The sequence below is a fragment of the Prinia subflava genome, chromosome 26 (genome assembly GCF_021018805.1).
Source record: "Prinia subflava isolate CZ2003 ecotype Zambia chromosome 26, Cam_Psub_1.2, whole genome shotgun sequence".
In the NCBI taxonomy this organism is placed as follows: Eukaryota; Metazoa; Chordata; class Aves; order Passeriformes; family Cisticolidae; genus Prinia; species Prinia subflava.
The window spans coordinates 3,841,993-3,863,711 of record NC_086272.1 but is presented as its reverse complement, the minus strand read 5'-3'; the positions used below and the strand labels follow the sequence as shown (position 1 = coordinate 3,863,711).

At 55.9% G+C, this 21,719-nt stretch overlaps 1 protein-coding gene across 1 annotated transcript; it reads left to right on the top strand.

Moving 5' to 3' along the window:
• Positions 1-222: 222 nt before the first annotated feature.
• Positions 223-20,827, top strand: LOC134562221 (serine/threonine-protein kinase pim-1-like). Its single transcript, XM_063419643.1, has 7 exons — positions 223-229; positions 1,467-1,690; positions 18,288-18,929; positions 19,059-19,109; positions 19,293-19,659; positions 20,305-20,484; positions 20,721-20,827. The coding sequence occupies exons 1-7, from the start codon at positions 223-225 to the stop codon at positions 20,825-20,827; spliced, it is 1,578 nt and encodes a 525-aa protein (XP_063275713.1).
• The last annotated feature ends 892 nt before the right edge of the window (positions 20,828-21,719 follow it).

The following is a 21,719-nucleotide window of genomic DNA, read 5'->3' as shown; positions in this document are numbered from 1 at the left end:
TCCGTGTCCATGTCAATCAGATCTCGAAGAGCCATCTCTGATGGGTGGCACCAGAGTGGCACAGAGTACACAAGATTTCAGGATCAGACAGGATCAGTCCAGTGCACCTGAGGCAGCTCAGCAGACTTGAGCGGCCGCCTTCATGACACCGATCCCCGAACCTGAGGACAGAAAACTTAAAAAACACAAATTGAGCAATTGAATTTTCTCAAAGAATGCGACATGGGAGGTGGGTGTGGGAACCACTGCACAAGTGTGCACTTCTCAAGAGTCCAAAAACGACCATTGCTACTGTGGTGACATCAACACCTCCTGAACTGCAGGTGCTGGCTGCAAGCCAGCCAAACAAACTTGTTCTTGCTCCAGGGCTTAGGAAACTGTTTTGTTCCCCAGACGTCTTTGGTGCTTTCTCCGCTTCCGACTTTTCAGGCTTGGCAAGGGCTGGCCATCAACATGAACCACTGCTTTACATATGTCTGCAGTATGGTCTGGCCCGCCACACCGTGTGCAGAAGAACAAGGGAGTCACTTTCTGTGCCTCCTTTCCCTGTTTTCCACTGGCCTGAACATTTGCCTGGGTCTGCTGCTCACTCTTCAGCCCCTTATGGGACGGCTGTGGGGCAGCAGCCGGGGCAGACACCTTAAGGTCAGAGGTGTCCAAAACCGCACAGACCTGGATCATTTCCAGGACATCAGAAGTCTCAGGAAGGCTTCCAAGGAGCCTCTGGCAAGCCGCGTTAGCATTGCTCCTTGCAAATTGTTCTAGCAAAATTACTTTCAAAGTGCTATCCTCAACTTGCTTCTCCAAAGAATGCATCAGACACTTTACAAATTGAACAAAGGTCTCATCTGGCTTCTGGACTATACCCAAGAACTCCTGCTTTAGAGAGGAGGATAACATAGTTTTTACCAGTGCAGATATACCTATGTGTCTGTACAGATTCAGAACAGTCTGAGAAAAGCCAACTGCACGTCGGGGTGAGCATATTCGCTTCTCCCGGTAAGCAAATCAGCTCTGACCCCAAACCAAGGATCTTCTTGAGAAAATTGACTATTTTGGACAGCCACTTCTGTGGCCAGTCGTTCCCAATTGTCTTCAAAGCTAGAAACCTGAACAGGTCCAAATAACGCCAAAGCCAGGCATCTAATTTCATATGGAAAGGTCAAATCCATACATTTTACACTGATCAGCTGTATGACATCAGAAAAACTGAGATCACACTTGACTACCTCCCCTCGGAAGGGAGGCAGATCTGCCCAGGACAGGGCAGTGTGGCCGTGAGGCTGTGAAACCACAGCCCACAGCTCTCGGGACAGGCTGGGGCAGTGCTGCACATTCAGACAGCGGCTCCGTCAGCTCAGCAACCGGGCTCGCCTGCAATGCAGGACCAGAAATTGCATCCCAATTCAGGGCAGGGCGAGCGTGCACATCTGACAACGCTTCAGCCTTGCTCGTCCCTCTCACAGCTGGCTTGGGCCGGCCAGGGGAGCGGGGGGACAGCAGAGACGCCGCCTCAGTCTCCGCTGTGTGCGGGGGCGTGTACATTGAACTGGCCAGGGGAGCGTGGCAGATTCGCCACGGCTTTGCGCCCCCTGCCAGTTCGGGGGGCCCGGGACCGGGCAGAGAAGTCCCGGCCGGGGGGCGATGGCAGCGGCACGGCTGCCACCCCTGCTCCCCGCTCAGCCTGCAAGTGCTGGCCTGGGGAGTGGCAGTGGCATGGTTGCTCAGCCCCCCAGCTCTGTGCGGGGAGGAATTCGCCACACGGGGCAGGGAGGGGCGGCAGATCCGCAACAGCGCTCAGCCCCCTGCCGGTTTGGGGGGGGCCAGGACCAGTTGGGCAGGTCCCGGCCCGGCAGGGAGGCGGTGGCACGGCCGCCGCGGAACCCAGCCCACTTTCGGCGGGTTGTGCGGGGAGGGGGCGGGCTGCAGGGCCGGGCTGGCACTGCATGCACGGGGCAGGGCATGGGGGGTTTTCCTCCGCAGGGTCGCTCCTCGCCGGCACGGCCGCCAATGGCGCAGGCGACGCCTCTGTCCCCACTCCAGGGCCGAGGGGGAGGGATGCCTCTGCACCCAGCGCCCTTGCAGAAGGCACCACCGATCCAGGGGCCGGGATTCCTTGCTCCCACGGCCCACCGGCCGCCCCAGCGCACGCTGACCCAGCAAAGGGACTTAAAAACTTCGCAGCCCTCCCAAAATTTGCGCTGGCCACACTCAACCCCTGACATGGGGGTCGGGACCTCCCGCGGTGGCTCGAACCCTGCTTCAGAGCATTCATCGTCGAAAGGGACAGAGCTGCTGGCAGGGGAACCGATCTGCTGTCTATCTCAATACCCGAATCCGAATCCCAATCTTGAACAGTCTGTCTTAGAAACAGAAAGACTGTGCCCCAAGACCCCAAGAGCATGCCCGCATTGGAATCTCCATCAAGGACGGATGGAAAAAGGCTTTTCCCTAGGGTTTTCCATGGGGTGATTGAAAGTGCTTTCTCAGCACTATAAAAAATTCCACGTCTTTCCCCAAGTGTACAGTTCTCTTACGTGTCCATTGGGTAGCTCGGCTTCACAGGACACCAAAAATGATCAGAGAAGTTCTATTAGGAGTTGATCTTCCGAGAACATCGTGAGTTTCTGATTGCAGCCATGGAAGACGGGGTTTTTTCTTCTTTTTTCTTTTTTCTCGTCTCACAGCTTGCAAGTTGACCACGTGGGCTCCAGATGTCGCTGGAAGCCTCGCCCGAAAAGACACATGGAGCCACGAATTTGGGGAGATCAGAGCAGCAGGGAGAATCTCCTGCTTTGTTTGTTACTTCCTATTATATACTTCTAGCAAGGTGACCATGGATTGAAGAGTGGCATTCCCACCTCTCAACCACATTGGTCAAAGGGACAGTCACACAGTCTTGTCTGTTCCAGCAAGGAATGTGAAAACAATAGCAATGTTTATCGAACACAACTGGTGTTTACATGAAAGGATCATGAGAAGGTGCAAACCTTCTACTTTAATATGAACGCTCAGAAAACTAGGAAAATCTCATGGCAACAGAGGTGGAGAGAAAAAAAAAAGAGAAGTGGCAGAAACAATGACTTTAATTTCTGGATAAGATTTAATAAGTAAAACAAATAAAAAGAACCTCAAAAATGAAACCAAGAAGTAGTATGAAATATCAATTCTATTACAAGTGATTTGCAAGAAATTGGCCAGCAGTTAAGTGTTTCTGAAATCGTCTAGTCATCAGTCTCCACACTGCAGCCTGGAGCTCCTGGTTCCTCAGGCTGTAGATGAGGGGATTCAGGGCCGGAGGCACCACCAAGTACAGACCTGACAGGGCCAGATCCAGGGATGGGGAGGAGATGGAGGGGGGCTTCAGGTAGGCAAAAAATGAGGTGCTGACAAACAGGGAGCCCACGGCCAGGTGAGGAGGCAGGTGGAAAAGGCTTTGTGCTGTCCCTGCTTAGAGGGGATCCTCAGCACGGCCCTGAAGATCTGCACATAGGAGAAAACAATGAACACAAACCAGCGAAAATATAGGAAAGCACTTGGCACAGTGAGCCCAAATTCCCTGAGGTTGGAGTGTGAGCAGGAGACCTTGAGGATCTGTGGGATTTCACAGAAGAACTGGCCCAGGGCATTGCTCTGGCACAGGGGCAGGGAAAATGTATTGGCCATGTGCAGAAGAGACGTGAGAAAGGCACTGGCCCAGACAGCTGCTGCCATGTGGGCACAAGCTCTGCTGCCCAGGAGGGTCCCGTAGTGCAGGGGTTTGCAGATGGACACGCAGCGGTCGTAGCACATGATGGTGAGAAGGGATTATTCTGCTGAAATGAGAAATACAAACAGAAATAGCTGTGCAGCACATCCTGAGTAGGAGATGGTGCTGGTGTCCCAGAGGGAATTGTGCATGGCTTTGGGGACAGTGGTGCAGATGGAGCCCAGGTTGCTGAGGGCCAGGTTGAGCAGGAAGAAGAACATGGGGCTGTGCAGGAGGTGGCCGCAGGCTGCGGCGCTGATGATGAGGCCGTTGGCCAGGAGGGCAGCCAGGGAGATGGCCAGGAAGAGGCAGAAGTGCAGGAGCTGCAGCTGCCGCGTGTGTGCCAATGGCAGCAGGAGGAAGTGGCTGATGGAGCTGCTGTTGGACATTTCTTCACTCTGGGCATTGTGGACTGTTGAAAGAAGACACTGACAAAGTGGTATCATATTCCTTCTGTCAATCCTATATATTGTATTTGTAATCCCCTCAAAATTACTTATCACAAGGGAATTTTTCTAAACTTTTTTGAGTTTGGGTTTGTGCTGCTGAGTTCCTGCCTCATCTTCAGCATTGCTCTCAGCCTGAACACTGGGGAGCCCAGAGGGAAAAAAGGGCTCCCTGTGCCTCAGTGCAGTCAGAACTGCTGGCCCCACACAGGTGCCCTTTGTTGATTACACCTCCTTCTATTTCAGGGTGATACCACTTAAAACAAGCCTGAAAAAAGAGTAGAATTTCTGAAAGCTTGAAATTAAAAAAAAAAATGTATCCCTAAACTCTTCTCTCCTTTTTTTTTGTGTTGCTGAACAGGGAAGGATATTTAGGATTGGTCTGGCTCTCTGCTGCCTGTAGTTGTGCCTCCTGGGAGCTGTGTCTCTCTATCCAAGCCTTGTCCCTGCCAGTGCTCCCAGAGCCCAGCCCTGCCCTGGGGGCTCAGCTCTGCCCTGCACACCCCTCCCAGCACAGGGCACTGCCCAGGGGCATCTCCCTGCCACCAGGGCCTTAAGGGCCGCTCAGACAAACAGAGATGCTGCAAGCCAAAGTGCTGCTGCTACTGTCTGTAGCTAGAGCAAGGTGAGGAGGCACTTTCTGAGGGAGATCTGAGGCAGATCTGCTGATCCCCAGGGTGACAGTGCAGGAGTGTCAGTGGCACAGACAACCCTGACAGCCCCTTTCCCTTTCCTTTATGAGAAAGCTGAGAGCAGCCCTGGCCATGCAGCACCATCTCCACAGCAGCAGGAATCTGCCCTGATGGGGGTGGCTCCTTCCACTTCCAACTTCTCCCCACAGTCCATGGGGAGCTCCCAGGCAGGCTGAGAGCTGCCCCTGGCAGGTGGCAGATGCCCTGGGCTGGCCAAGAGCCCTCAGGGCTGCAGGACCTGCTCTGCACCACAGCACTGGGCAGCCCTGGCTGCAGCCCCAGCTCCTGCCCTGTCCCTCTGACGGTGCCCAGGGCAGCCCCGCTCTGGAGCACATCCTCCCCCAAAGCAGCAAGGGCAGCAGAGCCATCCTTACAGTCACCTCAGTGCTGTCCTGGCTCAGCTTGAGGAGATCCCTGCAGCCAGAGACTCACTGTGTCAGAAATGGTGGAGATTTATCCATGAATGGCCTCAGAATTGTCCTTCCAGCTGCTTTAAGCCTCTGTCTGCTTCACTGCTCTCAGGTACCTGCAGGCAGTGCCCTCAGCCCTGCTGGGCTGGGAGAGAAGCTGCTCCTCAGGAGAAATGGCTTTTTGAAGCTTTTATTGGTTGCCAAGAGCTGCCTCTGTGCCAGGAGCCCAGCTCAGCTCAGCAGTACAGATACAGCACAAGAATTTTAATGAGTCTCTTGGGGCTTTGGTGTTAATTACATGAGATTCAGTCCCTGAGAGGATGTTCAGGAAACTTTTGAAGAACTCAAAGTTAAATTTAAGTTCCAAAGTTTTTTTAAGTTTTAATGGATCCCACTGAGAGACACGATTGAGAAAGTGTCCCCAGGTTCCAGTCAGAGCAGTCAGAGCAGAACACTGCAGGCAGTGATGACAGGTGGGGACAAACAAGGCAAAGGTGCCTCTGATGCTGAGCAAACCTGGATGTGTTTCAGGAGTGAAAAAGGCCAAGGTCTGAGCCCCAGCCCCTGCCAAGGCAGATCCTGTCCCTCCCTCACAGCTCAGGGCTCTTCCCGGGCCACTGGGATGTGGGGATGTGCAATGCCAAGGGCAGCACCATGGGGCGGCCCCTGCCAGGCTGCTGAGCAGGGACAAGGAGGCAATGAGGCCCCAGGCCTGCAAGGGTCACTTGTCCCCTCCTGATGGCTCAGGCCCAGGGCCAGCAGCCACGGCCCAAGTGCTGCAGGAGTTGGCTGTGTCAGGGCCTTTCAGCTGCTGCCCATCCCTGTGCCCTGTGCAGCCCAGGCTGTCCTACGGTGTCCGTGCCCTGCGCCTCTGTCCCTGCAGGCTGTCCTCATCCCCCGGCTGCCCCACCTGGCTGGCCCCTTCCTTTGCTGACAGCTCTGCGTCCTGCCTGCCTCTGCCTGGGCACACAGAGCCTTGGGCTGCTCCAGACTCCTTCTGGGGGATGTGTTGCATCACAGCCCTGCCCTGGCAGGGAAATTCCTTTCTCCTCATGTCTACTCTGTGCCTCCCGTGCTGCCCTTTGCAGTAATAATTTCTTTCTCTGGCTGTTTTCTACTATGTTAATAGGATCCATCATCTCTGAAACCACTTTTCAGTCCCTCCCAGAGCTCTCATCCCCTGTCCTCATTCTCCACTCCACTGAGCACAGAGCTCCTTTGTCCCTATACAGTGGTCAAGAGGTTGAGGCCAAGAGCCTGGACAAGAAGGACAGTTCTGTTCCATAGGAAGGAAAGCTCAGAGCCCCAGTGCTCCAGGGGCAGAGGAGAAGCAGCTCTCACCATTCCAAGATCAGCTGGACCCCTCAGGCAGCCCCAGGAGCCGAAGCCAGCCAGAGCTGTTCCCTGTTCCCTTGGTTCCATGGGGCCCTGCAGTGTCACAAAGGCCCCGTGGTTCTTTGGGGCTCCTCAGTGCCACAGTGGCCCCCTTGGATCCATGGAACACCCCAGGATCACTGTGATCCCCTTGGTCCCATCGAACACCACAGGATCACTGTGATCCCCTTGGATCCATGGAACACCACAGGATCACTGTGGCCCCTTGGTCCCATGGAACACCACAGGATCACTGTGGCCCCCTTGGCTCCATGGAACACCACAGGATCACTGTGGCCCCCTTGGTCCCATGGAACACCACAGGATCACTGTGGCCCCCTTGGCTCCATGGAACACCACAGGATCACTGTGATCCCCTTGGTCCCATGGAACACCACAGGATCACTGTGGCCCCCTTGGCTCCATGGAACACCACAGGATCACTGTGGCCCCCTTGGTCCCATGGAACACCACAGGATCACTGTGACCCCCTTGGCTCCATGGAACACCACAGGATCACTGTGATCCCCTTGGTCCCATGGAACACCACAGGATCACTGTGGCCCCCTTGGCTCCATGGAACACCACAGGATCACTGTGGCCCCCTTGGTTCCATGGAACACCCCAGGATCACTGTGGCCCCCTTGGTCCCACAAGCCCTGCAGTGTCCCCATGGCCCTGGGTTCCACCAGCCCACGCAGGGTCACAGTGGTCTCCAGAGGAAGGAAAGCACCGAGTCCCAGTGTTTCAGAGACAGATGAGACACAGCCACCAGAGGCCAAGGCCAGCCACATCCATCTGTCCAGGCAGGTTTGTCTGGGAGCAGCCCTTGGATATTGGGGATTTGGAATGTGGAATCCCACTTTCAGCCATTTGTGCCTGGATGAGCTGGGTGAGTCTTTTCCATGAAAAGGAAAGCATGGAGCTCCAGTGTTTGGAAGGCAGGCGAGAGCTGGCCCTCAGGAGGCCAGACCAGCCAGACCTGACAGTACTGGTGGCTTTTGTCTGAGAGCAATCCCTGGAGCGATGGAATTTGGGAGGTGGAATCCCAATTTTGGCCACGGGTGCCCTGTCAAGAAGGATGGGGTTTTTTCCATATGAAAGAAAAGCACGAAGTCCAAGAGGTTTGGAAGATGAGAGGTGGCCACGGTAAGTGAGGGCAGCCACACCTGTCTGTCATGGCAGCTTCTGTCTTGGAACAATCCTTGGATATATGGAATTTGGGAGATGGATTCTCAATATTGGCCATGGGAACTTGGACATGGAAGATGTTTAATTCCATAGGAGGAAAAGCACAAAGCCCCAGTGTTTTGAAGGCAGATGAGAGGCGGCCCCTGGGAGGCCAAGCCAGGCAGATCTGTCTTTTCCAGAAGGTTTGGTCTGATAACAATCCTTGGATATACTGAAATTCGGAAGTGGAATCTTCTGGATTTTGATCATGGACACCTGGAATGACGGTTCTTTCCCATGGCAAGGAAAGGGTGGAGCCCCAATGTTTTGAAGGCACATCAGAGGTGGCTCCCAGGAGGCCAAGGCCAGCAAGACTTGTCTGTCCTGGTAGCTCTTCCTGGGAGTAATCCTTGGATAGAATTTGGGGGCTAAAATCCCGATTTTGACCATGGGCTCGTGGACGAGAACGACAGTCCTTTTCCATAGGAAGAAAAGCACAGAGCCCCAGTGTTTTGGTGGTAGATCACCAGAGGAGATCTGGTGGCCAGACGTGGCCCCCAGGAGGCCAAGCCAGACAGACTTTTCCCTCCTGGAAGCTTTTGGCTGGAAGAATTCTTTGGATAAACAGAATTTTCGAGGCCAAATCCCATTTTTGGCCATGGGTCCCTGGAAGAGAAGGACAGTTCTTTTTCACAGGAAGGAAGTCATGGATCCCCAGAGGTCCAGGGGCAGATGAGAAGTGACCCTTGACATTCCATGGTCAGCTGGAGCTGTCAGGCAGTCCACCCACTAAGCAGAAATGATCCTGGGAGACTCCATCCCTGATCCACCCCCAGGACAGGTTTGAGGATAAAGCCTTGCGGGAGCCCACCAGGTGCAGAGAATTTTTCCTCTCCCAAGCAGCAGAGGAGCAGAGAAGCAAGCTGGCAAGCCCCAGTAACAGTGTTGAAGGAGAAAAAAAAACAAGAGGAAAAAGCAAAAGACCAAAACCACAGGGCAACAAGACCTCAAAGCAGATGCGCTGTGCCACGTGGCCACTGAGTCAATGGCCCCAAGCAGAAGGAAGAGCAGCCCCTGGCCCCCAGCCCCTGCAGGACCCCGGGCTGCCCCTCCACCCATTGCAGCACTCCCAGAGGCAGGGAGGGGAGGCAGTGACCATTCCTGGTACAAAACAAAAAACAACCCAAAATGGTGATGGGTTATGAACCATCCCCAGGACAGTTCCATGAGGCTGCCCTGTGTCACAAGGGGCACTGGGTTATACAAGAGCTGGCAATGCCCCAGTGGCACCTGTGTCCCAGGAGACCCCACTCTGCCCAAGCAGAGCCTTGCATCCCTGAGATTCCACGTTGTCACAGTGGTCTGCTGAGCTCCATGGGGCTGTGCTGTGTCACAGCGGGCACTGAGTTCCACGTGCCCTGGCACTCTCCAAGTGGCTCCTGGCTTCCATCAGGCCCCGCTGTGTTTGCAGCTGGCACTTGGCTCCCCAAGATGTCATTGTGTCACTGTGGTCTCCTGGGTGCCCTGAGGCCCCGCTGTGTTGATGCCTTATAGAACCTAGAAATAAAGTAACACCCTTTGGAGATAATATTATAGAGGAGGTAACAGAAAGGCTGATCTTTATTGGAGGCCTCCAAGGGGCAGATACAGAAAATGTCCACAAAACGCCCAACCCGCCCATGAAGTCAATACAGTTTTATAAGTTTAGCAGATTAGCATATTTGACAGAAGTCACCAATTGGGAGCACAGGTGGTGAGGCATGACAAAGTTCCTTGGCAAGAGTCACTCTACCCCTGACTGGACACTCTGGGCACACCAAGGAAGGAAAGCATCAACACAGCCAAACCAAATCCAGCAATCAAACCACAAACCGAGAACTGTCCCTCTGTGTGTGTGTGACAAGAGGACAGTGAGGGCAAGGATAAAAGGAACATGGCCTAAAAGCTGAACAGAGCTGAAACTAACAGGACTTAGCTTCTACCTTAACCTTAACTTACACCTTACACAATTTAACAAAAGAACAGCACTGAACAGTATTTTTCCTAAGTTATAACCTATGATATAAACATTTACACAGAAATAGTACCCAGCTTATAAATTATATTAAACCTGGAATTATGGTAAGGCACTTTACAAAGCACTGACTCAGAAAACGCTAAACCCTACAACTTCAAGTTATCCATATTTTGAGAAGAGGAAGTCAGGAGAAGAGAGAGAGAGAGACATCCACAGCCAGGGCCTTGGATCCAGCCCATCTCAGCTGCTGTGAGCTCCGGGGCCGTGGGAGGTGTCAGTGTCACAGCCGTGTCACAGCCTCACCTGCTCTGGTCCCTCTCACAGGTGGGGTTTTGGGGGTGCCAGGGGCTTGGCAGCCACTTTGGGGCTGGCCCAGAGGCTGCAGTGGCTGGGGCTGGGGCAGTGACTGTCCCACCTATGCAGAACTTGTCCTGGTCCCCCAAACACACCCTGCAGATGTCTGGGGCCTTTCATCATTTCTCTGCTCTCCAGCACCGAGGCAATGGACTCTGGCTGCAGCTCTGAGCTCGTGCCCAAAGCAACCACCCTTGGCAATGGGGCTCCATGGAGCTGCTCTCAGGAACCCCCTGCCAAGAATTGGGGAGTGCCCCCAAACCACCTCAGAAACCTGGGATGCACCAAAATGCCTTTAGGAATGTGGAATACCCAAAAACTCCCTCAGGAATGGGTTCCCTCTCCCTTCACTATTCCCAGCCTTCGGCTTTCTCATTCCAGATTTCACCACACCTTCCCAAACCCCACCCAAAGCCATCCCACCTCTCCTCGACATCAGGACCCCCTTCCCAAGACATATTTCCCCCATCCCACCCCTCCCAAACCCCATCCCACCCATCCCATTCCACCCAATGCCCATCTCACCCCTCCTGATTTGCAGCACACTTCACCAAAGTCCTTCCAACCCCGTTCCACCCTGAGGGGCTGCTGAAATCAAGAAATTTTGGGGTGGGGTTGAATAGCTTTCTGTGGCATTGAGTGGTTTTGAGGTAAAAAAATCAAACCTTCTTATTACTCTTTGAGTGCCAGGAAATGGAGAAAATGACACCAAATACCCCCAAATCCCTAAATCCCTTCAAGTATATCCCTGAATCCCCGATCCCCTCAAACGACTAGGAAAAATTGAGCCTTTAGATGTCTTTGATGAATTTGTTCATTTTTATCCCAATTTTGTCTGTTTCAAAGGGATGAAGAGAAATCAAAAGAATATTAGGGACCACCAAACAAAAGGACCACCAGCCCAGTGTCTCCCCAGTGCAGATGACAGGGAATGTGGGTCATCAGGGCTCTGCCCAACGTGATCCCCTGATGCAGGATAGAGTTGGAGCAGCACACAAAGCTCTCCCCACAGTTGAGTCACTCACAGGGCTTCCCTTACCAGTGCCTCTGTCGGTGCCTGGTCAAGGGAGAGCTGTGGGTGAAGCTCTTCCTGCACTGGGGACACTCACAGGGCCTCTCCCTGGTGTGGATGCGCTGGTGGGTGACGAGGTGGGAGTTGTTCTTGAAGCCCTTCCTGCAGACAGGACAGCAGAAGTGCTTCTCCTCTGTGTGAATCCACTGGTTCTTGAGGAGATGTGAGCTGGTCTGAAACCTCTTCCCACACTCAGGACACTCATGGGGCCTCTCCCTGGTGTGGATCATCTGGTACTGGATCAGGGTGTTGCTCCAGCTGAAGCTCTTCCCACACTCCAAGAACTTGTGGGGCTTCTCCCCATCATGAAGCTGCTCATGCACCACCAGCTCAGAGCCCTGGCTGAAGCTCTGTCCACCTTCCTGGCACTGCGTGGGTCTTTCCTCCTCTGAGCACCCTGAGATGGGTTTGGAGCCCCTCCTCCTGCGGGATCTCTGTGACTTTTCTTCCCCGTTGCATTCCTGCACCATGGAGCCGCTCAAAACAGCCTCTTCCATGAGGTTCTGCCGTGGGGATTTGTCCTCCCTGGTCTCTGTCCTCAGCTCTTTGTCCAGGGGAGGAAGCACAAGGAGTGGATGGGATTTGCCTCCATGCCAGAGGGAAGGGCAAGGAGATCCCCCCAGTGCATCCCCGGCAGGACGGCGTCGGCAGCGGGGTTGTCCTGCAGCCGGGGCCAGGCTGGGCTGGGAGATGGAGCAGGAGAGAGGGGCAAAGGGGCACTGACTTCCTCCTCACCTGCCTGGCTGTCCCTGGCCATCTTCCTCTTCCTTGCAGCTGCCTTCTCCATCTGGTCAAGGTCTGGGAGTGGGAAATTCTGCTTTGGGGAAAAATACAGTATATGAGCACATTGGGTTGGGGGGTTCCTCCTGCCCAAATCCATCTCTAGAAGTCACCGGCCATCTGGTGCCCATATAAACCTCCAAAACACAAATATTCATTTCTCCAAAATTACCAAGTGACCAAGATTCAGCAAAAACACCCAACCATGAGTTTCCCCTCTCTCATGTCTCCACTTTGGGGTCCTGGAGGCCCCCCTGTCAGTGTTGCCCCGGGTCAAGTTTTTATTGGTGTTGGCCCTCTCTGGGCTGCTGTGGCTCCTGAGAATCCACGAGGTTCCCCTTCTCCGGGCTCACCACTTGGGGATCACAGGTGTCCCTGGGCTCAGCACTATCCAGGGTCCCTCTTTCAGAGTCCTGGGGTGTCCATGGGTCCCCCTTGTCCTTGCTCCCAACCTGTCCAGGCTTCTGGAACAGCCCCAGCTCTCGCACTGCCCGTTTCTGCTCCCCCCATTCCCGGGTTTGCCTCCCAGCGCTGCTGGTACCGGGCGATCCCCACGTGTCTCTGGGCTGACAATGCAGCCCCTGAGCCGGGCAGAGCAAGCCCCACCACGGGGGGACCCTGCATCCCCCGCTCCCTGGGCAGCCGCGCCCAGCCCCGGGCACAGAGCTCCGCCAGCCCCCGCCGCCCCCTCCCCAGGGCCCCGGGGACCCCCGCAGCCGGGGCCGGGTCTGAACGAGGCGGCCCCCGAGCCCGGCTGCGTGGCCAGGGGGGCACGGGGAGCCCGGGACCTCTGTGCCATCGCTTCCCCCGCTCTCCCTCAGCCTTTGCCCGGCCCAGCCCGGACCCCTGAGCTCCAGCTGGCCCCGCACGGCCACGGCCGGGCCGCTCCGCTCCCCTGCGAGCCCGGCCACACGGACCCACCTGCGCCGGGGCCCACGGGCCACCGAGAGCTCCCCGGGCTGCCCGGGCCTGGGCCCCGAGCACAGAGCTCTGCCCGGGGGGCTCCCGGCCCAAGGCGGCGGCTCCGGGCCCGGGCGGCCGCTCCCGGCTCCCACAGCCCGCCCGGGGCCGCCCCGCCCGTGCCGGGGCTGCGCCAGCGCTCCCCGCACCCAAGGGGGTTCAAACTGCCGGGGGCATCTCACAAAAAAACATTGCCCGTATCCCCTCCCAAAACAATAAAATCCCAACCAGCCATCAACCCCCACAAAAAATAATCCAAAAACAAACCCATAAACTAACCCCTTCCACCCTGCCCTCCTGCGCCTTCGCAGGGACCCCGACCCCGCGGGAATGCCCCCGGGCCAGGACAAAAAGCTGCTCCCCTGGAGGCGCTTTGAACACCCACCCGCGGCCCGGCCCTGGCACACGGCTCCCGGCAGCTGCCCCGCTGTCCCAGCCGGGCCTTTGCAGCAGGGAGGCTCTGCGGGACCCCCGGGCTGTGCCCCCTCCCAGGCCCTGCCCGCCCCGGGGCTGACCTTCAGCCCGGGCTCTCTCGCTGTCCCGGCTCCTGCAGAGTCCCTGCTCGCAGTTCCTTGGGCCCCTGGGCTCTCCTCTGGGGGTTGGGGAACAGCCGGCAATGGACCCTTGCCCTGAAAAGGAATCATTTTGGTGCTCTCTAGAGAGGCCAAAACTGAAACTTTGTTCCTTTTGCCTGGGTGCAGAGACCATCAGGGCATTTTCTGCACAGAGTTCCAGCCCCCAGCTTTTGTTGAAGGAGCTGCCTACCAATGTCACGCTGCCAGGAGCCTGTCCTTGCTGTCACCTGCTGTGGCTGGGCATGAACAGAGCTCCTGCATTTGCATTTCCAGCTGCTGTGCAACCAAAGCGGAGGGATCTGCAGCTGCCTGAATGCAAAAACTGCAATATGAGCCACTCTCAAGGGGGAAATCTCCCCCTGCTGTGCCAGCCCATGGCAATGCTGCCATTCTCTGCTGTTGCTGGGGCGCTCTTGGGTCTGGCTGAGCAGGAAAGGTGACCCTGAGCCAGGAGATTTCTTTGGCTGCAGCAAAGCCTTGGAATGCAAAGACCTTCCTGATGCTGTGCCCTGGGCCAGGATGGAATGAGCCACCAGAACTGAGCCTAAATTTCTTACAGAATTCACAGAATGATTGGGTAGGATGAGACCTTCAAGATCATCAAATCCAACCCATGCTCCAACACCTCAACTAAACCATGGCTCTGAGTGCCTCATCCAATCTTTTTTTAAACACATCCAGGGATGGTGACTCCACCACCTCCACAGGCAGACCATTCCAGTACTTTATCACTCTCTCTGTGAAAAACTTCTTCCTAATATCCATCCTGTATTTCCCTTGGGGCAGCTGAAGACTGTCCTTTTGTTGTGTCAGCTGCTGTCTGGAGAAAGAGACCAAACCCCACCTGACTACAGCTACCCTTCAGGGAATTGTAGAGAGCGATTAGGTCACCTCTGAGTCTCCTTTTCTCCAGGCGAAACAACCACAGCTCCCTCAGCCATTCTTAACAGGGTTTTTGTTCCAAGCCCCTCACCAGCCTTGTTGCCCTCTCCTGGACGTGCTCAAGCGTCTCAATGTCCTTCCTAAATTGGGGGCCCAGAACTGGACACGGCACTCGAGGTGCAGCCTCACCAGTGCCGAGTACAGGAGAAGAAACACTGCCCTGCTCCTGCTGGCCACGCCATTCCTGATCCAGGCCAGGAGCCATTGGCCTTCTTGCCCACCTGCCCACACTGCTGCCTCATGTCCAGCCTGCTGTCCAGCAGTGCCCCAGGTCCCCTTCCCTGGCTGCTGTCCAGCCACTCTCTTGCCAGCCTGGAGTGCTGCAGGAAGTTTTTGTGGCCAAAATGCAGGACTCAGTACTTGCACTTATTAAACTTCATCCTATTGGACTCTGCCCATCCATCCAGTCATTCCAGGTCTCTCTGCAGAGCCCTCCTACCCTCCAGTAGATGGACACACGGTCCAAGCTTAGTGTCAGCTGCAAATTTACTAATGAAAGACTCAATCCCCTCATCCATGTCGTCAATAAAAATATTGAACAGAACTGGCCCCAGCACAGACCCCAGGGGAACACCACTGGTGCCAGCAGCTGGATGCAGAACCTTCACCACCACTCTCTGGGCTCAGCCATGCAGGCAGTTCTTAACCCAGCACAGAGTGCTCCTGTCCAAGCTGTGGGCTGCCAGCTTTTCCAGGAGTGTGCAGTGGGAGACAGTGTCCAAGGCCTTGCTGAAATCCAGGTACACAACATCCACTGCCTTTCCCGCACCCACCCGGCGGGTCACCTGGTCATAAACGGAGACCAGGTTGGTCAAACACGACCTTCTGTTCTTAAACCCGTGCTGGCCGGGTCTGATAGCCTGGCCATCCTGTAGGTGCTGTGTGATGACACTCAGTATAAGCTGCTGCAGTACCCTACTGGGTACTGTGGTCAGGCTGACTTGAGCTGTGGGATAAGGATTTAACAATTAAAACTGTAAAGCAGTTTTATTTCCATCTGGGACACAAGGGGGATTTTCCACCATACCTGCGTACCTGGTTGAGACAGGTTTAAGGTTTAAATACACTCAGATCCCACAAAACAACCCCTCCCTCCCCGCCCATTCTCTGCCCACTCTCTGCCTCCTTGCACTTCCTATTATAATTAGCTTTCTCTGGTGCCACATCTCCTGGTGGTTGCAGGCTGGGGTCTTCTGATGAAGTAAGAGGTCTTCCTCAGTTGTTCACTGTTTGACCTCTTCCTCTGGGCAGGTGCAGTGAAGGTTTGGCTAACTCCCAGGTCACTTTGACCTGGCCAAAACCACGAGCCTGGTTCTTTCTGATTTCTTAAGCCGCAGGTTCTGCTTTATGGGGTTTTCACTATACCTAAGTCTTGCTTTACTGAGTTTTCACAATATACATCTTATCTCTATGGCCTTCAGGTAGCAACTAAATCCTCATGTGTTCTGCTACAAGTTGTTTTTCTGCTTTTACAGGATTGCTAAATAAGCTGTATATTTCTGCTTCCCCTCCATCTGCTTAAGCACATTAAATGCTTCTAAATATCTGAATTTTAGATATGTTTCCCATATCAAACTGGCCTATAATTACCAGGATCCTCCTTTCTACCCTTATGGTGTAGGGGTCACACAACACATTGGCCAACCTCCAGTCCTCTGGAACCTCACCAGTGAGCCAGGACTGTTGGGAAATGATGGAGAGTGGCTTCACAAGCTCATCTGCCAGCTCCCTCAACACCCTGGGCTGGATCCCATCTGGGCCCATGGATTTTGAACATCCAAGTGGCTCAGCAGTTCTCTGACTGCCTCCTCCTGGATAACAGGGGCACCTTTCTGCTCCCTGACACCATCTACCAGCCCAGGACGGCAGCTGTCCTGAGGACAAGCCGTCTTCCCACTAAAGGCTGAGCCAAAGAAGGCTCAGTTAAGCACTTTTGTCTTCGCCTCATCTGCAGTTCCTAAGTTCCCTCCCACATCCAGTAGAGAACAAAGGTTGGTCCTACCCTTCCTTTTGCCATTAATTTATTTGTAAAAACATATTTTATTATCCTTTACAAAAGGTGCCAAAACGACTTCAAACTGAGCTTTGGCCTCCCTAATATTTTTTTTCCTACATGTTCCCTTAAATACTTCCTGAGAGACCTGACCCTCCTTCCAAAAATGATACATCCTCTTTTTATTCCTAAGTTCCTCTGAAATCTCCTTGCCCATCCAGGCTGGACGTTTGCCTTGTCAGCTCATCTTTCAGCACACAGGGACAGTCTGTTCCTGTGCCCTCAAGATCTCTGCATTGAAGCACACCCACCTTTCCTGGACTCCTCTGTTTTTAAGGGTTCCTTCCCAAGGAACTCTCGGAATAAGTCTCCTAAAACGGCCAAAGTCTGCCCTCCAGAAGTCCAATGCAAAAATCTTTTTGATGTCCCTCCTGATTTCACCACATATTGAGAACTCTGTAATTTCATGATCCCTGTGCCCCAAGCAGCCTCCAAGCACCACATCTCCCACCAGCCCTTCTCTATTTGCAAACAACAGGTCGAACATAGTCCCTCCCCTGCTGGCCTCACTCACCCGCTGTCACAAAAAGTTGTCCTCCATCCACTCCAAAACCTTCCTGCACTGCCTCTTTGCTGCTGTATTGAGTTCCCAGCAGATGTCTGGTAGGTTAAAGTCACCTACGAGAACAAGGGCTGGTGATCCTGAAACATTCTCCAGCTTCTTAGAGAAGAAGTTGTCCACCTCTTCTTCCTGCTTGGGTGGACGATAACAGACTCCCAGTAGGTACCCCTGGGAGCCCGTCCTGTTTGCTTCGGGTAGGACAGGAACAATGAAAACCTTCCCAATGGCACAACTCCCCAGCACACATGGGGAAAGGAAAGAAAAAGTTGTCAAGTTCTCAAAACCTTTCTCCTGCTTTGCTGCAAGACTCCTGCTTCACACATGTTGTGGAAAGTCAAGAGAAGCTGCATGGGTGGGATATCTTGTGACAGATGGTGCAACTTGTTCTCCAGGAAAGGTTCTTGGAAAGAGCAGACAGGACTGTGGAGAAGATTCTGGGAAAACGGAAACAGCTTTTCGGAAATGAAATGAAAGTGGAAAGAAACAACCCAAGATATTTTCCTCTGTTTATTTCTCTGTCCCACTTTCCATCTTAAACTACTTCTCCATCTCATTAATTCTAAATGGGTCTCACCTCTGACATCCAAGACTTGGCAAGATTTAGACACTGTAAAATACCATGAGCTACATCCAGTTTGCCTTCCCGTTTTTCTTGGAAAGCAATGCCGGAGACACAAGTGCAGTGCTTGGGTCAGGTTCAAATTCTGCATTCAGGGAATGTGCTGTGACAGTGTCTGACCCTCAGCAGGGACAATGCACAGCAGCAGCCAAGGGGATTCCTCTGTCACTGTGCAGGAGTCAAGACTGGGCCTTGACTGAAAACGGCGAAGTTCCCGTGTTTGGACAGGCTCAGGGGCTGCCCCGGGGAGTGCAGGGCTCGGTGCGAGGCAGAGGGGGCAACGGAAAAAACTGACAAGGGGACAAACGGCCCTGGAGCTTCAGTTGCAGCGGCAGCAGCGGCAGCAGCGGCAGCAGCGGCAGCAGCGGCAGCAGCGGCAGCAGCGGCAGCAGCGGCAGCAGCGGCAGCACCAGAGAAGAAAAAAGCGGCTTTGTTGACCAACCCGTGCTTCCCCTCTCCCTCTCCCACAGTCCCGCAGCCTCTCCCTTTCCCAGTGTCCCCCTCCCAACCCAGTCTCCCTCTCCCCTGCTGGGCCGGGCCATGCCTCGGGCCCACCCCCGGCCCCGGGCGGGGCTGCCCCGTCCCTGCCCCCGGGCGTCCCGCCGCGGTCTCGCCTTCGCCCGGCTCTGGCAGTGCTGGCGATGGCGCTGCTGGGCGGGCATCAGTGCCTGGGGCTGGGGCAGCATTGCTGGCCTTTGGCTGCGCCTGTGCCGAGCCCAGCCCAGGTCCCGGCCCCAGCCCCGGCCCCGGCCCCGGCCCCGGCCCCGGCCCCGGCCCCAGCCCCGGCACCGGCCCCGGCCCCGGCCCCGGCCCCAGCTCGTCCCTGGGCCCGCAGAGGACACAGGCGGTGCGGCTGCTCCCGCCGCCTCCACTGCGGCTTCCCCGGCCCAAGCTCCTCCGCTTGGCAGCGCGGCCGCTGGCCCTGAGCCGCTGCTGTCCCGTTGCCAGGAGCAAATGCCTGGGGATGCCCAGCCCGGGCCGCTCGAGGGGCGCTCGGGGGCCGTTCCTGGCCCCGGGCCGAGCGCTGACAGCCGCGTCTCGCCGGCAGGGAAGGCGCAGCAGGCCCTCCAGGAGCAGTACCGCCTGGGTTCGCTGCTGGGCCACGGCGGCTTCGGCAGCGTCTGGGCGGCCACACGGCTCTCGGACCGTGCCCCGGTGAGCGGCAGGGCCGGTGGTGGGTGCACGAGGAAGGGGCGCAGGAGGAGGAGGAGGGCGAAGGAGAAGGAGGCTGGGGCTGGGCAGGGCAGGCAGTGAGCTCAGCCTGCTGCTCCCCTTGGCTTGCAGGTGGCCATCAAAAGGGTGCCACGGAACCGTGTCCGGCATTGGGGTGAGCTGGTGAGTGAGCGGGGCCAGCAGGAGAAGCTGGGCCATGCCGGGCAGGGTGGAAGCCGCCAGGACGCCTGGAGGGAGAGCGGGCGTGGGGCCAGCAAAGGGCGCAGAGCATCCCGGGCTGGCTGAGGGGTCCCTGGCCCCTGGCACGGCCTCAGCCCCACTGACAACATTGTGCTCCTCCCACAGCCCAACGGCACCAGCGCACCACTGGAGATCGTGCTGCTGCACAAGGTCTCCACTGGCTTCCCTGGTGTCGTCCAGCTGCTGGAGTGGCTGGAGCTCCCCAAAGACATCATTATCATCATGGAGCGCCCGGAGCGTTCTCAGGACCTCCAGCATTTCATTCGGGCACGGCGGTTCCTGTGCGAGGAGGTGGCGCGGGAGCTGTTCCGCCAGGTGCTGGAGGCCGTGCGGCACTGCACCAGCTGCGGGGTCCTGCACCGCGACCTCAAGCCAGAGAACATCCTGCTTGACCTGGCCACCGGGCAGGCCAAATTGATCGATTTTGGCTGTGGCACCTACCTACAAGACACAGCCTATACTCACTTTGCAGGTGAGCCCTCGCAAGGGTGTGCTCCCCATTGCAGACATCTCCTGGCCCAACATCTCACAGCCCAGCCTGGGTGTGGCTCTGGGGATTCTCCCTTTCCCTGCCACTCATGGCACTGAGTCTTCAGCCCAGTTGCTTTTGAACACAAGTGGGTGGGGGGACCAGCTTCCAGCCCTGCTGGCAGCCTTTGCCAGCCACTCTGCCTGGGACTGGGACTGGGGCTGGGGCAGCCAGCCCAACAGAAGCACCCGTGGGTGGGGGTGGCTGAGAGGGGAGCCAGAACATGTGCACCAGCCAGTTTGGTGTGCAGGTGAGAAAGGGCTTGGACTGCTGTGATTGCCTGGTTTGCTTTGGGTTCATAATGTTTTTTGGGGCAATGCAGGCAGGGACGAGTAAGGCATGGTTTTTCCCCAGCACTGAGTGGGTTTTGCTTGTCATGGTTGGGCCTTGCCAGGGCTTCCACTGCCACCTTCCGACACCAGTGGCTTCTTTTCCAACCCTAAGTTCGTACAGAAGTCCCAGGTGCTGGCCAGAGGGCAGCAGGTCACACCACGTGCCACTGGGGCAGCCCCTGCACGCCCAGGGATGCTGGGGCCAGGCTCTGGGAGCAGCAGCATCCCCCTGATGAACTCCATCTGTATTCCATAGGAACACCGTCATACAGTCCCCCGGAATGGAACCAGTTTGGCTGGTACTATGGACAGCCAGCTACCGTCTGGTCCCTGGGCATCCTGCTGCACCAGATGGTATGTGGGGAGCACCCTTTCAGGAGGGGCCACAAGATCAGCTGGGACCATCAGCTCTCGCTGCCACCACGGCTCTCTCAAGGTGAATCCTCATCTCTGGGCACGGGGGAAATGCCAGTGCTGGGAGACAGCAGTGGGCTCTGGCAGCTGCTGAGGAGGTGGCACGTGTCCTGCTGTCCTGCTTTCCTCCAAAAAAGGGAATTCCTGGGAAAATTTAGGCCCAGCTCTGAGCAAATGCAGCATGGCCTGAGAATGGGAACAGTGGGGCAGACAGGAGCCTTCTCCAACTGACCGGCGGTTTCTGGTTTCTCTCGCCAGAGTGCCAAGATGTCATCCGGCGGTGTTTATCCATGCTGGATGTGGACCGGCCTTCAGTAGAAGACCTGTTGTGTCATCCCTGGATGCAGGATAGTCATCTGCCATAGAAGAAGGGAGAGAGCCACAGAAACAGCGATGCAGGGCCCTGGTAAGTTCCAGCTCCACACATGCCTTGGCAATCAGAAGCAAAGGACCCAGACTTTTTTGTCCTGCCAGTGTCACTGCACAGGGGTCATCAGATGGGAACACACAGCCCCTGTGCTGGAGCTGAGCTGCTCTGCCCAGCACTGCTGGCTGCCATCCCAGCTGCTTTGGCTTGTCCTGGGTCACTGCCAGCTGGGGCCCTGGGCAGAACACTGACAGCCTGGTCTCACCCCCAGGGAAGGAGAAGCAGCCCCTGGAGAAGCTGTGCCCGGTGGGGCTGCTGCTGCTGGAGACAGCCAGGACAACATCAAGGATGAAAACCTCTTCCTCGACCAGGCCACCACAAAGCTGAAGATGATGGACTTTGATTCTGGCACCTTCTTCAAAGCCAGGCTCCACAGTGAATTTGCAGATGAGTGCACACACAGGGGGATGCTCCCAGATTTGGGCATTGCACAGGCTGGCCGGGAAACAAAGGTTCCCCCTTTTGCTGGGGTGGAAGCAACTGATTTTTCAGTGGGCGGCCAAGCTGTATTTTGGCAGGGCTGGGGGGCATGGGGTGGGGTGGGTGTGAAATGGGTGTGGGGTCCTGGCCCTGCCAACAGCCCCCAGTATCCACTGTGCCATTTCCCTCATTTTCCCTTTTTGTCTGTAGTCTATTTTCGTTAATTTGCTGTTTGTTTCTCTAAAGGAAGCGTTCTAGGTGGTGTCCAGTCTGGATGGGGAAGTGCTTGGGACCAGCCGTGCCGTGGATGGGCCGTGCCCTTGGAGAAGGCTGAGGACATCGTTTGGGAGCAGCTTTTCTTCCAGCGGCGGATGGCGTCAGGTGGGTCCCGTCTTCTTGTCCTGGGTGGG